The sequence below is a fragment of the Nomascus leucogenys genome, chromosome 17 (assembly GCF_006542625.1).
Source record: "Nomascus leucogenys isolate Asia chromosome 17, Asia_NLE_v1, whole genome shotgun sequence".
NCBI classification, from domain to species: Eukaryota; Metazoa; Chordata; class Mammalia; order Primates; family Hylobatidae; genus Nomascus; species Nomascus leucogenys.
In genome coordinates this window covers 71,839,512-71,856,543 of record NC_044397.1, presented here as the reverse complement: position 1 = coordinate 71,856,543, position 17,032 = coordinate 71,839,512, and the positions used below count along the sequence as shown (strand labels likewise).

The window sequence follows — 17,032 nt, the reverse complement described above, 5'->3', positions numbered from 1 at the left end:
TTTTGAGATGGAGCCTCGCTCTGTCGCCCAGGCTGGAGTGTAGTGGCACAATCTTGGCTCACTGCAAACTCCGCCTTCTGGGTTCAAGTGATTCTCCTGCCTCAGCCTCCTGAGTAGCTGGGACTATAGGCATGTACCACTATGTCCAGCTAATTTTTTTGTATTTTTAGTACAGATGGGGTTTTGCCATGTTGGCCAGGCTGGTCTCGATTTCCTGACCTCGTGATCCACCCGCCTCGGCCTCCCAAAGTGCTGGGATTACAGGCATGAGCCACCACACCCGGCATATATCTATATTTATTTATTTATTTTTTGCTTCAGATATTTTGGAATTCGGTTATTAGGTATATAAACATTTAAGACTGTTCCGTCTCATGATGAACCCATCCCCATTACATTATGAAATGACCTTTATCCTTTTGTTTGATAATCTTCTTTTTTCTGAGATCTACTTACTCTGTTGGTAAAATACTCAGTTTTCTTTTGATTAGTGTTATTCTGATACCTTTTTCTATCTTTTCAGTTTGAATCTGTTTGTCCCTTTATACTTCAAGTGCCTAATTTATAAGAAGCATGTAGTTGGTTGGGATTTGCTTTTTAAAATCAGTATGATATATACTCTGCCATTTAATTTTGTTTTATTTATCTATATGTCTGTCTAGTTTTTTTTGTTTCCTTTTCCTCTTTTTCTGCTTTTCTTTGCATTTATCCAGTTTTTTTTAATTCTATTTTATTTTTGTTGGTTTATTAGCTATAACTCTTTGTTTTGTTATTTTAGTGTTTGCTTTAGGGTTTCCAGTATTTATCTTTGGCTTAACACAGTCTACTTTCAGGTGATATATTACCTTATATATAATATAAGAACTATGCTTCTGTTTCCTACCTTCCAGTCTTTGTGCTATTGTCCTATATTTTACTTTTACATAGGCTGTGAACCTCATATTACATTGTAATTATTTTGCATAAATAATTATATTTTAATGAGATTTAAATGACAAGAAAAATATGTATTTACCAACGTAGGTATCATTTCTGCTGTTCTTCTTTAATTTATATAATTCCATCTTTCCATCTGGTTTCATTTTCTTTCAAACTAAAGAATTCCTTTCACATTTCTTTTAGTGTGGGCCTGCTGGTGATGAATTTTTCATTTTTTTATGTGTATACTGTTCTTGAGGTTATCCCTGGGACACAGTTAAGTTACTTGGAAACAGTTTGATTTTTGGGGGCCTTGTTCTCAAGACTTGTTAAGTGGGACCAGGGCAGTGCTCATTTTAGGGCTACTTATTCCCTACTCCTCAGGCAAGATCCTTCTTAGTACTGTACCAGTTCACTCAGAATTAGGAGATTTTGCAGCCTGGCTGGTGGGCACAGGAAATATCTTATACCCTGTGTGAATGCTGGGCACTGTTATCTCTAATCTTTTTGGGTGGTTCTTTCCCTGGCCTTGTGTAGTTTCCTTACAATAATTTGCCAGTAAGTACTCAGCTGAATATTCGAGGGCACTCTCTGCAGATCTCCAGAGTTCTGTCTGTATGCAGCATTTGTATGTAGCTATTTGGTGTGCTGTCTTGTTAACTCCAACTGCTGTGGTTTCTCCAGACTCTGAGTATCCATCTCCACAATTCACAGAGTCTGCTGGGCTCTGCCTAGGTTCTTCTTCCCTGCACTATGGCCTAGAAACTCTTTTTTTTTTTTTTTTGAGACAGAGTCTTGCTCCGTTGCCCAGGCTGGAGTGCAGTGGCGCGATCTCGGCTCACTGCAAGCTCCGCCTCCCGGGTTCACGCCATTCTCCTGCCTCAGCCTCCCGAGTAGCTGGGACTACAGGCGCCTGCCAACACACCCGGCTAATTTTTTGTATTTTTAGTAGAGACGGGGTTTCACTGTGTTAGCCAGGATGGTCTCGATCTCCTGACCTTGTGATCCGCCCGCCTCGGCCTCCCAAAGTGCTGGGATTACAGGCTTGAGCCACCGCGCCCGGCTGGCCTAGAAACTCTTTGAAGGCTGGAGCAATCATGCCACTCACCTCATTTGTTTTCTGTTTTTAAGGGATTGCTGTGCTTTGTTGTCTGGTGTCCAGTGCCTTGCAAACTATTGTTTCATTTATTTTGTCCACTTTGTCATTGTTTTAGGTGGGATGCTAAATCATTTCCTTATTACTCCATCTTGGCTGGAAGTGGAAGAATTTTTTTTTTATTATTGTTCTTAGCAAATTTCTGTGTTTTATGAGACTCATTAATTCAGAATGTAGTGTATTTCCCTAAGTGGAGGTCACAGAGAGTGGCATTCAGTACCTGGTAAATTGAAAGTATTTAGTGGCTGGATCTCAGACTGTGGCCTCAGAAACATGATTTGCCTGTTCACTTTGAATAAATCACCTCTCAGAGTGAGGTACACATCAGCCCGAGTTACAGACACTGACGTACAAAGCCAAATGCTAGCCTGTTACAATATAATGAGAAATATAACTGTCATGGGACTGATATTCATGTCTTGTCCAGTGAAATCATTTTATATAGTTAAGCAATACTTGAGCCAAATAGCAATCAAATAATTTCTTAGTGTTGAATTCTAGTTCAGCTTAAGATAGTCTGATGCACCTACCTATGTTCACTAGGCTGTCTCCCTTCTACAGATTGGTCTTATATATATACTGGCAATATTTGCCTTTCTGGCCAGCCCCATTTGGATTTTATACCTTCTTCAAATATTTTAATATCTAAAGTAGATTAATACCTAAGATCATGTCTTGATGGCCAAAAATTCATCTTGTCTTTAATGTGACTTTTCATGATCTTTTCTTGGATCCATTTTTTGTTGATTATAGCCTAACTTTCACAGCAGCCCTATTTCCTCTTTGTGCAGATTTTTGTTTGTGAAACCATCTCACTGTTACTTTCATATACAATATATGCCTGTCAGGGACCCTGGCTTGGGCCCACAGTGAAGCCCTCCCATTTTGGGCCGATTAATGGATTGATTGCAGCTCTGCATCTCTCTTGGGTGAAGCCCCAGGAGACAAGACCCTTGGCTCCAACCACTGCTAAGGTCCTTTCCTCTGCTGCCTCTAAGCTGGGGAGGGAATATAAAGCTTGAGATCTCCCCAGACAGGCAGAGTGCAGCCTGGGAGTGCCAGGCTGTAATCTACAGCCAGCACAGAAGTGGGAGAAGAGTTGCACTTTCAGAGCATTGATAGGGAGCATGATGGCAACCATTGCAGTGAGCCAAGATTGCACCACCACATTCCAGCCTGGGCAACAGAGTGAGACCCCAAATGGAAAAAAAAAAAAAAAGGCCAGGCGCAGTGGCTCATACCTGTAATCCCAGCACTTTGGGAGGCCGAGGCAGGCGGATCACGAGGTCAGGAAATTGAGACCATCCTGGCCAACATGGTGAAACCCTGTCTCTACTAAAAATACAAAAGTTAGCTGGGTGTGGTGGTGTGTGCCTGTAGTCCCAGCTGCTCGGGAGTCTGAGGCAGGAGAATTGCTTGAACCCAGGAGGTGGAGGTTGCAGTGAGCTGAGATAGCTCCACTGCACTCCAGCCTGTCGACAGAGCGAGACTCCATCTCAAAAAAAAAAAAGAGAGAGAGAGAGAGAGAAAATACAGAGGTGCCACATAAGTGAGAAAGAGCCTATCTACTGACCAATACACTTGCTAACATACCCCACTTTGAAACCAAAGGCAAGAATTTAGCTATAAATAAAAACCTTGCAGAAAGCTTCAGCCCTCTGAAAACATCCAGAAAAGAAGTCTACTGACTGTACTCAATTTACACCTCACGAAAAGGAATACTCATGCACACAGATGAAAAAAAAAACCAGTGCAAGAACTCTGGCAACTCAAAAGGCCACAGTGTTTTCTTCCTCTAAATGATCACACTAATTCTACAGCAAGGATTGTTAACTGGGCTGAGATGGCTAAAATGACAGAAATAGAATTCAGAATATGGATAGGAAATAAAGACCATTAAGATTCAGGAGAATGTCAAAATCCAATCCAAGAAATCTAAGAATCACAATAAAATGATACAAGAGCTGACAGACGAAATAGCCAGTATAGAAAGAACTTAACTGGACCTGATAAACCTGTAAAACACACTACAAGAATTCGTATTTAATCGCAAGTATTAATGGCAGAAGAGACCAAGCTGTGGAAAGAATCTGAGAGCTTGAAGACTGGCTTTCTGAAATAAGACAGTCAGACAAAAATAAAGAAAAAAGATAAGAAATGAACAAAACCTCCAAGACATTTGGCATTATGTAAAGAGACCAACTTTATGACTCATTGGCATCCCTGAAAGAGATGGGGAGAAAGCAAGCAAGTTGGAAAACCTCTCTCAGGTTATCATTCATGAAAAATTCCCCAACCTCACTAGAGAGGCTGATATTCAAATTCAGGAAATGCAGAGAACCCCTGCAAGATACTATACAAAAAGATCATCCCCAAGACACATAATCATCAGATTCTGTAAGGTCAAAATGAAAGAAAAAATGTTAAAGGCAGCTAGAGAGAAAGGTCAGGTTACCTCCAATGGGAGCTCCATCAGGCTAATAGTGGACCTTTCAGCAGAAACCCTACAAGCCAGAAGAGATTGGAGGCCTGTATTCAATATTCATAAAGAAAAAATATTCAACCAAGAATGTCATATCCAGCCAAACTAAGCTTCATATGTGAAGGAGAAATAAGGATCTTTTCAGACGAGCAAATGAGAAGGGAAATTGTTACTACCAGACCTGCCTTACTAGAGCTCCTGAAAGAAGCACTAAATATGGAAAAGAAAAACTATTACTAACCAATACAAAAAACACTTAAATACTTAAATACATGGACTAATGACACTATAAAGCAGCCACACAAACAAGTCTGCATAATAACCAGCTAACAACAATGACAGGGTCAAATCCACACGTATCAATACTAACCTTGAGTGTAAACAGGCTAAATGACCCATTTAAAAGACACAGAGTGGCAAACTGGATCAAAGAGCAAGACACAATGGTATGCTGCCTTCAAGAGATCCATCTCACATGCTGTACACCTGTAGGCTCAAAATAAAGAGATGAAGAAAACTCTGTGAAGCAAATGGAAAAAAGCAGGAGCTGCAATCCTAATTTCAGGCAAAACAGACTTTAAACCAACAAAGATAAAAAAAAGACAAATAAGGGCATTACATAATAGTAAAGGGTTCAATTCAACATGAAGATCTAACTATCCTAAATATATATGCACCCAACACAAAAGCACCCATATTCATAAAGCAATTTCTTAGAGATCTACTAAGAGATTTAGACTGCCACACAATAATAGTGGGAGACTTCAATACCCCATTGACCCTATGAGACAGATCACTGAGGCAGAAAATTAACAAAGATATTCAAGGTCTGAACTTAATACTTGACCAAATGGACCTAATAGACATCTACAAAACTCTCCATCCCAAAACAACAGAATATTCATTCTTATCGTCACCACATAGCACATACTCTAAAATCAACTATACAATCGGATATAAAACAATCCTCAGCAATTCAAAAATATCAAAATACCCATCAACAGTAGACTGGATAAAGAAAATGTGGTACATATACACCACGGAATACTATGCAGCCATAAAAAAGAATGAGATTATGTCATTTGCAGAAACATGGATGGAGCTGGAGGCCATTATCTTTAGCAAACTAATGCAGGAACAGAAAACCAAATATCACATGTTCTTACTTTCACTTGAGGATGAAAGACGGGAGGAGGGAGAGGATCAGAAAAAATAACTGTCATATTCTACGCTTAGTACCTGGGTGATAAAATAATCTATACGCCAAACCTCTGTGAAATGAATTTACCTATATAACAAAGCTTCCTATGTATCCCTGAACCTAAAGTAAAAGTTAGAAAAACTGAAAACAGTTTTCTGCCAATATTTTTCAAAATGGTATGTCTTTGCTCTTTTGCATTTTCCTGACTTAGAAATATTGTATGGAAGATGAATCCTGAAAAGCTCTCATTTTACATTGATTCTTTCATTACTTTAAGAAGCATTTATTGAACATTAACCGTATCCCAGCAATATGGAGATATCCTGGAGTAGCTCTTATGTATAGAATATTCTGCTATACTCTCTAGTGGCTTGTTGACTACTCTGTATATCCATATTGATATATTTTTAGTTGTCCTATAAAAACACATGTACAATCATAATGACAGTTTTTATGGATTATTAAATTTGATTTGCAAATTGAGCACAATATCATTTTCATGGAAGTTTTTTAGGGAAGCAGCTAAGTGTTTTAGTGTTTTTGAACTGCAGAATAGTTAATATCATTTGATTAGACATGGAACAAAACTTTGATTAGAGTCTTGTAAAATACCAGAAAAATGGTCATAGCGATAAAAAAAAGTGAAGAAATGGAAGAGATTAGCCCATCTTTATATTTCTGCTTTGTTGTAAAGCAGTTTCTTAATTTATATTGATATGAAAATAACTGAAATATTCTGAGGTTAGCAACTAAATTGATACTGAGTTTTGCTTTGTAGGTGGATTGGACTCTAAATATTGGAGAGCAAGCCCTTGACATATGTATTGTCTCTTTCAATCAGTCAGCATCCTCTGTTTTTGTTCTTGGTGAGAGAAACTTTTTTTGCCTTAAGGATAATGGACAAATTCGATTCATGAAGAAGCTTGATTGGAGCCCAAGTTGTTTTCTGCCATATTGCTCAGGTGTGTAGAAAGATTTTTCTTTTATCTCTTCTATATGTCAAGGCTACGTGATATACACCAGAAAAAGCCACACTCATACACATATTTTAAACATACATGAAAACAGTTTAATACTGAATATGTAATGGAAATTTTAACTTTCAAAGTTTGAATAGAAGTTTGATATAAAGCACACATTTGGTCTTGTCAGTCATTTTACTTTGTACAAAATGACTTGTAAAATTGGCCTCTGGCATACATTAATACTTTCCATAATGTGGCTGTTCAAGATGCTTTCAAGAGAACATCAGACTCTTTTATAAGCACAATAGTAATGTCTAATAGGATGAATTATCTGTAGTGAGTGCCTAGTAAATCATTAGCTTAAATGTGTTACATATTAATGAAATTCATGCTTTCTAGATGAAATGCAAAAATGTTGGCGATTATCTAGTTATAGCTTCCAAGACTGTAAAATGATTTCTTTCTTTTTTATACTGGTAAAGTTACAAAATAGTTTTATTATGTAAAATTTTTATGTATTAAAATCGAGGTGTTAGAATTAGTTTGTGCTATCAATTTCCTAAAAGAGATATACTTTTCCAAATGACTGTTTTCTTAGTGTCTGTTTTCTGTATCTTCAACTTACAGTTTCTGAAGGAACAATAAATACTTTGATTGGAAATCATAATAACATGTTGCATATTTATCAAGATGTGACACTGAAGTGGGCCACCCAACTTCCCCACATTCCTGTAGCAGTAAGAGTGGGCTGTTTGCAGTAAGTGATTTAATTTAACACAGTTTTTAAAGAGGATGTTTGTCAAGAAATTTTCTAGAAGTTCTATGAAATAATGGCAAGTGATTTTATTAAAACATTACTAGTGACATTGTAGTATGAATGTCAATAATAAAAGTAATTTAAAATATAACTTTTATTGGAAAGGAAGGATAATTAGTGCTATTAATCATTTTCATTTAATATTTCTAGCACGATATCCTTAGTAAATTAAAGGTAAAAACTGGTGAAGATATCAAGAAAATGGTTTACTTGATAGATTATTCTTTAGAATACAAAAATATTTCTTTTAGCATTTGATGAGTCCCTTTTAGAGAACATTTATTGATAGACTGACGATATTACACTGTTCATCATAATAAGGTCTCACCTTGTTTCAGATGTTTCATTAAGTCAAGTGATGCAGAATTGTTAATGTTCATGTGTTTACACAGTTTAGATTTTAAGTGGGGCTACTTTGTATTTAAATTGAAAAACAGAATTCATACTTTAACATTAAATTTACAAAATTAATCAAAAATGACAGAAATGAGCCATCTAAGTGAGTAATTTTTCTAGGTCATCAGTATAAAAACTGAGATGCCGATGAACTTTTTAGCATCTTAGATTATGTTTAGGAATTGAAAATATCAGCAAACATATAGAAACACAACTTTCCATAAAGCTTCATAGATTCTCAGATATATTCAGTTCTACTTATTTATAATATTTTATTGAGCATTTAAAGGCCATATGGGGCGGGGCGCAGTGGCTCACGCCTGTAATCCCAGCTCTTTGGGAGGCCAAGGTGGTTGGATCATCTGAGGTCAGGAGTTCAAGACCAGCCTGGCCAACATGGTGAAACCCCGTCTCTACTAAAATACAAAAAATTAGCCAGGTGTGGCGGTGTGTGCATGTAGTCCCAGCTACTCGGGAGGCTGAGGCAGGAGAATTGCTTGAACCCAGGAGGCAGAGGTCACAGTGAGCCGAGATCACACCACTGCACTCCAGCCTGGGTGACAGAGCGAGACTGTGTCTCCAAAAAAAAAAAAAAAAAAGCCATCTGTAGAATTCTTCAGTGACACCTATAGTTTCTCATCAGGATGGAGTTGTTCTCTCCTATTAAGGGCTTGAGTGTAATATTATTGTTGAAGCTCAATGAAGGGTATTCATGTTTGCATCAATGTTTTATCTAAAGCCTGAATTTTAGAAAAATGGAAACAGTGTTTTGAAAACATTGAATATTTTAAAAAGTTGCTTTCTTATGTTTTATGAGAAAAAACATATAATTCTAATTGCTATGCACTTAACACAAGTTATAGTTATTTTGTGTCTGAAAAATAATTTAAAAATTTTGAGATTGGCTTTTGCAATGTCCATCACATGGTCTTTTTAAATTTAACAGAATATTGATACTCACCAGACATTTTGTATCAGATTTACTTAGAAGGATTTAGAAGAGGAAAAACATCTTGCCAGCAGGGCGATATCAAGTATTTCACTTCTGGAAGAGTAATTCTTGCAGGAGTCTATATATCCATCCAAAGCTCTTCTCTTTGGTCTCTTAAGTGACAGTTCAGTTGCAAAAAGACAGATCCACACTGGTGGGTATGGGTCTCATTTTGACTTATAATCTTCATGTCTTTCAGGAGCCAATATCTTGAAATACTTAAAAATTATTGGAGTTTTGGTGTATATTTTGAGCACAAGAGAATGATAGGTAGAAAGACCTTATTGAGAACATTTAGTTGAAATAAATATATTTTTACACATACATTATGTACAAGGGATGTGCCCATTTCAGGAGTCACCATACTGAGGGAAGTGCAAAGGTATGGCTTCTCAGCAGATACTTATCGTTAATCTATAGTTTTTGGTCTAGATGCAACTTATGAGTTAAGGGTCAATAATAACTGAAATATTATGAGTAACACACCAGATTTTCATTTGGTGTGCATCATGATGCTTATGTTCAAAAGTAGCCTGTCATTTTATTTTAGGTACCTGTGAGTGAACCTTCCTATTTCTCATAGCTTTTGCAAGATGACAGTTATAAACAATTAAATCCAAATATTGGCATTAGTATTTTCCATAATTAATATATAAAAATAAATTCTAATTGTTTAACTGAAGATTTTTCTTTTCTTACATATAATTTAACACAAAGCATAGGATTAGACTGTGTTTGAAAGAATTCCATTGTAATTTCTATTAGAGTTTTTTTTCTTCTTCAGTAAACTTTAATTAATGCATCAAAAAGAAAATAAAGATTGTAAAACACTAGACTCAATTAACATAAAGTTTAGGAAGGTTTTCTGCCCTCACCACAATTGTAAGCTGTATGCTACAGTTATTTAAATACCTTTTATCATAGTCACATCTTAAATCTTATTGCTTATCTAAACTGAAGCAGTAAATGGACAATTTCAAAAATGATCATAAGTACAGAACACCACAACTATATTTTAATCACTTGCAAAAAAGGCCGTGGACCATGGGGAGAGCACTCAGCTCTTAGCTCACGCTGTGGTTTAGGTTATTAACCACAAAAGATAAGGGAGCTTCCAGTTTTGCTCTTTGGCTGTCAGATCATTTACAGGAGGGAAGTTGGAATAGTAGCTGGTGTTACAGATACCCTACACAATGCAAGGCTAGTGAACACCAATATCTAGTCATCTGGCAAAAAAAGAAAAAAGAAAAAAACAGCATAAACTAGCAAGAGCATCTGCAGCCAACTGCAGGCTAATGTCACATCTTTTCTCAAGGCTCTATCCTGGGTATGTGAATGAAAAGCCCTGCTTTCGTCCTGATCAACAACAGCCTTCCTGTGAGGAAGATACTACCTTGCCACATGAGCGCTGGTGGGCTTCTCACCTGTGCAAGCAGTCCATAGGTGTGGTGGTTCCCAAAATGTGGCTTTTGCCATTCACCATGCTGCCCTCACTCCCTCACCTCATGGGCCACAAGAGGGTGGAAGAGCCAGGCAGATCTAAGCTGATGTCCCAGAAGGGGTCTATGGTGGTGGAGACTCTATAGCAGACTTGGCAGGTGATGTCCAACTGCAGCCCACCTGTGAAGATCCATTCTATGATGTAGTTGTGGTAGTTGGCCTTCTTCCCATTGTCATCACCTGGGGACAGACTGTGGCTCTGGGATTAGTGTCTGTAAGCCACAAAGACAGCAAATGTCTAAGGGAAGAATATGTTTACCCTGCAGAGGCCTGAGGAAGCTAGCAGACACTTTACAAGGCCATGTGAGGATGCTCATCATTTCATTAGAGGGTCTTGCTGTTATTTAATGTGACGAGAAATCACAGCACTTGGATTTTCAATGCTCCTCTTTTTCTCCTTCCCTAAGAACAGCCCCACATTTTTTATCTTGCCAACAAAGCACATCTAATGCCCAATAGCTGAGTACGTAGTTGGTTCCTTTTTTATATGAGGAACAATTGAATAAATATTTTCCTGCAGACAGCTGAAAATACTGTGGGCCAGATACTGTAACCCCAGACAGGTTCTTTCTGCCTATTGCACAAACAAAATCAATTCACGGTATTTCAGTAGAGAAAGAGTTTAATTGATGCAAGGCCAGCCACACCACACTGAAGATAGATTTATTACTTAAATCAATCTCATTGAAGGCTCATAGGTTATGGGTTTTTCAAAAGTTCTTTGGGGGAAGAGTTTGGGGTGGCTAGGCAATGGGTGCTTGCTGCTAATTGTTTGGAAGGTGCAATCATAGGGGTGTGGGAAATGATCCTGTTGCATGCTGAATCACTTCTGGGAGCAGTTGGTGGGTCCAGGTGGAACCATCATGGGTTTCAGAAATGCAAAAAACCTGTAAAGATCTCTTACAAGGCCACTGTTAGGTTCTACTACAGTGATGTTATCTGTAGGAGTATTGGGGAAGTTGCATATCTTGTGACCTCTGGAATAATGGCTGGCTATTGTTTTTGTCTACACCTTAGCAAAATTCAGGCTCCTCTATCCTCCTAGCCTGGTGTTCTCTCATTAGCTTTACAAAGACAGTTGAGTTTTGAGGAAGGGCTATTTTTACTTAAACTATAAACTAAATGTCTCCCAAAGCTAGCCTAGCCTAAGCCTAGGAATAATTAAGGGAGCTTGAAGGTTAGAGGCTAGAGGGGTGTAGGCTAGATCATGTCTCCCCCACTGCCATAATTTTCTCACTGTGATAATTTTTGCAAAGCCTGTTTCACTTTCGCCCTTTGAGTTTCAGCATGTCTCATTCCTGAGGTGTAAGCTATGATATGGGAAAAGGGTGAGGACTGCTCTAACTTCTTCCTACTGACAGGGGGCATAGTTGGGGTATGGGTTGCCCCTAGGGTAAGAGGAGTGGAACTGCTTTGCATGTATTCATAGGTGCCTGATTGGGCTTCTAAGGCTTATATGACAAAGACGTTAATATTCTCACCCACAGTTTTAGCATAGTACTTAAGTGAACTGCAGACTATAGGATAATGAGTAGATTGTTAGAAATACAGATTCACATAAATAGGAAACAGCAAATTTGAATATACCATCCCATATCTTTTTAATTTCCTAGTCCTGAGACTAGATGAGTTCAGCTGAACAGCTGTTTCCTGTATCAGGAGGTGGCATTGCAGATGGGCTAGGCCTTTGTATGTGATGAAGGCAAACAGATTTTTTAATAACAGGCATTTCAGACAGGTTCCAGGACTATTTCTTCACTGTAATTAGATCTCTGCCCTATGGGTCGACAGTGCCTCACCAGCAGGTACAGTGCCAGAGATGACCTTCAGTAGAAATAAGCAGTTGCCAGAGCTCACCTCTAGGTCTGTTATACTGGAGGAGGCTGATGAACCACTGGCAGATATTTGCAAGGGTGGATCCTGGATAAGCCCCCAAATTTGTAACTGCCTGACGAGTTCTTCCTGCTCACTGTACAAACAAAATTAATTCATGACATTGCAGTAGAGAGAGCATTTAATTGATGCACATCTAGCCATATCATGTGGGAGAGAGAGTTATTACTCAAATCAATATTATAATCTGTTAGAATTTTAAAGGTAATTATTACTAGCTTAGCTATAGCTTATCTGTTTATTTATTTTTAGAGACAGGGTCTTGCTCTGTTGCTCAGGCTGGAATGCACTGGCATGATCATAGCTCACTTCAGCCTTGAACTTCTGCCTCCTGTCTCAGCCTCCTGAGTAGCTACAACTATGGGCACATGCCACCATTCCTGGCTAATTTTTTCGTATTTTTTAGAGATGAGGACTCACCATGTTGCCCAGGCTGGTCTTGAACTTATGGCCTCAAGTGATCCTCCCACCTTGGCCTCCCCAAGTGCTGGGATTATGGGTATGAGCCACAGTGCTCAGCCCACATATTTATATTAGGAAGTTATTTGAAATTGAGAGTACCGAAATAATTTTTCTCTTGCTTTTTATTACCTTTAGGGTTAAAGCTTTTTGGTAGAAGCTTCCTTGGCTGAATGTGTTTATTTATGAAGGAAGTTGCTGCTTTTTAAATATGTTTCTTTTCAGTGAATAAGAAATGTTGGATTTGGATCAAGTTGATGCAATTACACTTAATAACAGCATTTTGCTCAGAGTCTAAGATGTTTTTCTTTCCACTCCCACCTACTTGGCAGCTTTAGTCCTCTCTACCTTGTTTATTACATACCAGTTCCAATTCTGTCTGTGTTTTCTTCTTTGTTTTCAGATTAAATCTCATTCTCAATTAAATTGTTTTTTATTTAATTATTTTCAATTTTTGTAGGTCAGACTATGGGAAATTGAAATCAACACGCAGGTTACAGAATCAGAAGAGCCCAGCATCTTACTTCTGCTGTGGTCAGTTTCTCAAGTGGCAAATAAAGATCATCATTTATCAGTAATGTTACTGTCTCTGGAGATATCAAATAAATATATCTACAAGTGGAAGTCCGTTTGAATGAAACTTCACAGAGATGAGAACAGTTCTAAACTTTGCTGGCAGCTCACAGCAAGCTTTAAAATCTTATTGCAGTACTTATTGCAGCTCATTTTTTGTTCGAACAATTTGGTCTAGTACTTCAATGTTTTTCTTCCTAGGCTAGGTCCACAATAGTCACTTATTTTAAGTTTGTTACTTAACAGTTTCTTCTTTTTAAAAAATTTCCTAGCTTACTTAATTTTTTTTAAACATGTATTTTAGATACAGCAGGTACAAGTGCAAGTTTGTTACATGGGTATATTGCGTGATGCTGAGGTTTGGGGTACAGATTCTGTCACCTGGGTAGTTAGCATAGTACCCAATTAGTAGGTGTTCCACCCACAGCCACTCCCTCCCTCCCCACTCTTGTAGTCCACAGTGTCTGTTGTTCCCATGTTTATGTACATGTGTGCTCAGTAATACTTTGTTCTTTATCTTTCATTGATATAATATTGTTGACCAGAATGTTTCCCCCATATCTTTTCTGGATTTTCATATTTCTATTTCGAGACATAGCTTAAGTCACATAAATAAGCCTTTCCTGCTTATCATGGTCTCCCTCTTCTCTGAATTTCTATCACATTTATAATTATGTTGGTGAACTACTATTTGACTTTCCTCTCTCCAACTAGATAATACATTCCATTTTACTTTTGCATGTCACACTGAATAATCAATGAGAAAGATGAACATATGATATATGCTTCCTAAATACTTAAAAGTCATTGTGGTTTTTATGTGTCAGGGGAACAGCTGTGGCTCTAAAGACCTTATAAGATCTCTTAGTTGGAAAACTTTTTTAAAATATGAAAAAACAGACTCATAGAGGGAAGAAGGATTTTTTCTTGAAACCAAATTTATTAGCAAAATATTTTTGCAGAAGAACTTTGAACTTTAGAACTTTGGATGGACTTAGTCCTTTATTCTGTTAACTAGTGTATGGCCTGTTTTTTAGAACTAGCTTTGGAGTGCAAATCTGAGTTATCACCAGAATAAAAAAAGAGAAATATCTCTGTATCTCTGTTTCCCAGAGGAAAAAGTTTATATTTTCTTAGTTGCTTACTGTAATATAAAAAGGAAATGGGAAAAAGTGATTTTTTTTTGATAACATAAGATTTATGTGCTACTAAGCTCTTTGTAGAAGAACTTAGAACTTTGGGCCTCAGAACTTTGGGTGGACTTAGTCCTTTATTCTATTAAGTAGTATATGACCTGTATTTCAGAACTAGCTTTGGAGCACAAATCGGAGTTATCATGAGAATAAAAAAAGAGTGTAAATATATAACTCTTATGGTATAGGATAATGTTGGGTGACTTAAAATTGGAATCAAAAGGAAATGCAAGAATTAGCAATTTTTATTGCTTGCTATGCACTAGCATCATTTCATCATTAGACTCTTAATTTCTACAAAGAGCTACATTGGTAGCTTATTCAAAACTTTCTAAGTCTTTAACACATCAGGTTTAACATTTTAAAAACCTTAGTAAATCCCCTACATCTTAAGAAAAAAGATTTAGAAGAGTGATGGTGCATGTTTACATTTCTAGATAATGGTATTAATTGAAATTACTAAAAATTGGGTTGAAAAGTAAAATAGATGAATAGTCATATCATTTAAGTCATTTTTGGAATTCTAACTTGAAATTTGTAAGTAAATTAAGTCTCACTTGATAAAATAGATCTTTAACTCTAGGTTATCTGATCAACAGAACCTGCCAGTTAACAGATTGTGGGGGTTCCCAGATATTCTAAAATGTGGAACTGTATTCAGTGGTTTTCCTGCCTTTAAATAGAGAAAATCTGCTGAGTTTTGTTCACTAAACAGTTTACTATTTAAAATAAGTGTAAAATAAAAGAATTGCTACCTGCTTTATTGATGTGCTAAAAAAAGGATAGATACCCATATATCGTTTTGTGTGTGTAATATTTAAGACTATACAAGAAAACTGAATTTATGGTTAAAATGTTATTGTTTTGAGAGAGGAGAAAGGAAGAAACAAGTCAGGCAGGCAGTTAGGGTGGGTCCTCGCTTAAATTGTTTCAAACAATAAAACAGCCTGAAAAATCAAGCTTTGGGCACAGATAAGGGAACTTGCACAGCGGGGCTTGCCTAAGACATGCCCACAGCTGCACAGATAAGAAAGGCTACACAGGTGACTTGCCCAGACATGCCCGCAATGGAAAATTCTGTCTCCTAAAACATGTACAGTAAGGGGAACAAAGCAATATGGATTAACTCAAGCTAAGGACCCACATGCACACTAGGAGGATGGGGTGGAGCTACCAGAAATTCGTGCCTTATGCAGTTATGCAACCCAGCCCTACTTTGGTTTCTTATAAAAGCCTTTACATTCAACTGTAAAAATGGCAGCTCTTTTCCAGGCTTCCTGTTCATGGCGGAGAGCTTTCTTCTTTTGCTTATTAAACTTTTGCTCTAACCTCACTCTTTTTGTGTCCACACTACTTAATTCTCTTGGTTGTGAGACAAAAAACTCTGGGTGATACCTCACAATGAGAGACTGCTACATTGTGGTGCATTGGCAAGACTGTAACAGTTTCAATCAAGTAGAAGATGACAAAATGTTATTATGGGAATTCATTAGTGTTGAATAATGTAACATGATGAACTATGTTCTATTAATAATTAGCACTTATGTTCTAATCTTGAAACAACTTGGCTAGATAAAAGCTTTGCTTAGTGAAGAAAGACTTATTACCCCTTTTCCTCTTGTGTTTCATCAAAAAATTACCTTTTATCTTCAAATGTTTTCAAGCAAGAGTATTTTTATATTTGCTGATAGTTAGCATGAAGTATATATTATGAAGATGTTTTATGAGCATACATTTATTGGCCAATGAGTAACATGTTATTTCCTAATAACACTGTTCTAAGAGTTCATATGATGATAATAGCAATTTGTATCATTATGTGCCAGGCAATATTCTGAATTCTTTGGACATATTAACATATTTAATTCTAAAACAGTTACTATTATTACTATTATTGTTATCCTCATTTTATAGATGATGTAACTGAGGCATAGAGAGATCGAATAACATGCCCAAGCTCATGAGAAAACATGTAAACAGCTAATTAAAGCCTAAGTGAGTTGGTGTTACAATATAGAAAAGCAGAATACGGTAGGTCCATTCAGAGTATTTGTCCACCATATTGCTAGAAGTCCCAACAATTTTTGCTTTTACTGAAAAACTCTGATGCATTTCCCTTCTCTAAGATAATTGCTTCCCTTTCACATTAGTGCTATCCAATATTCTATCTAACAAGACGTATGTTATTTAGAGTTGTTAGGGTAAACACCTGGAAAAACCAGAAAGCAGAAGTCTAAAACAAAAGTTATTACTTTTGGAGTGTGGAACTGAGGGATGGAAGGGCCTGGATGAGTTCCTTAAATATCTTTTAGAAAGTCTCAGGCATTCTAAAAATCAACTTGAGTCTTTGGAAAACTAATGATGCAGCCAAGTCTCTTTCATTTAAATCTAAAATAGTTTAGATGCATTAGATTTAAACATAAATTATTTGGAATGAATAAAAAATGAAAGATAAATTATTAAGGATTTTAAGGACAGTCTTATGTAA

At 37.0% G+C, this 17,032-nt stretch overlaps 1 protein-coding gene across 3 annotated transcripts in view; it reads left to right on the top strand.

The window, feature by feature from the left end:
* BBS9 (Bardet-Biedl syndrome 9) overlaps positions 1-17,032 on the top strand; it is a 478,120-nt gene that overhangs the window by 141,791 nt on the left and 319,297 nt on the right. For all 3 annotated transcript variants that reach the window (XM_003279188.3, XM_003279191.3, XM_030796212.1), the window contains 2 exons: positions 6,536-6,719; positions 7,350-7,479. In XM_003279188.3, the coding sequence (XP_003279236.1) occupies positions 6,536-6,719; positions 7,350-7,479 (314 nt within the window). The remainder of the gene's footprint in view (positions 1-6,535; positions 6,720-7,349; positions 7,480-17,032) is intronic.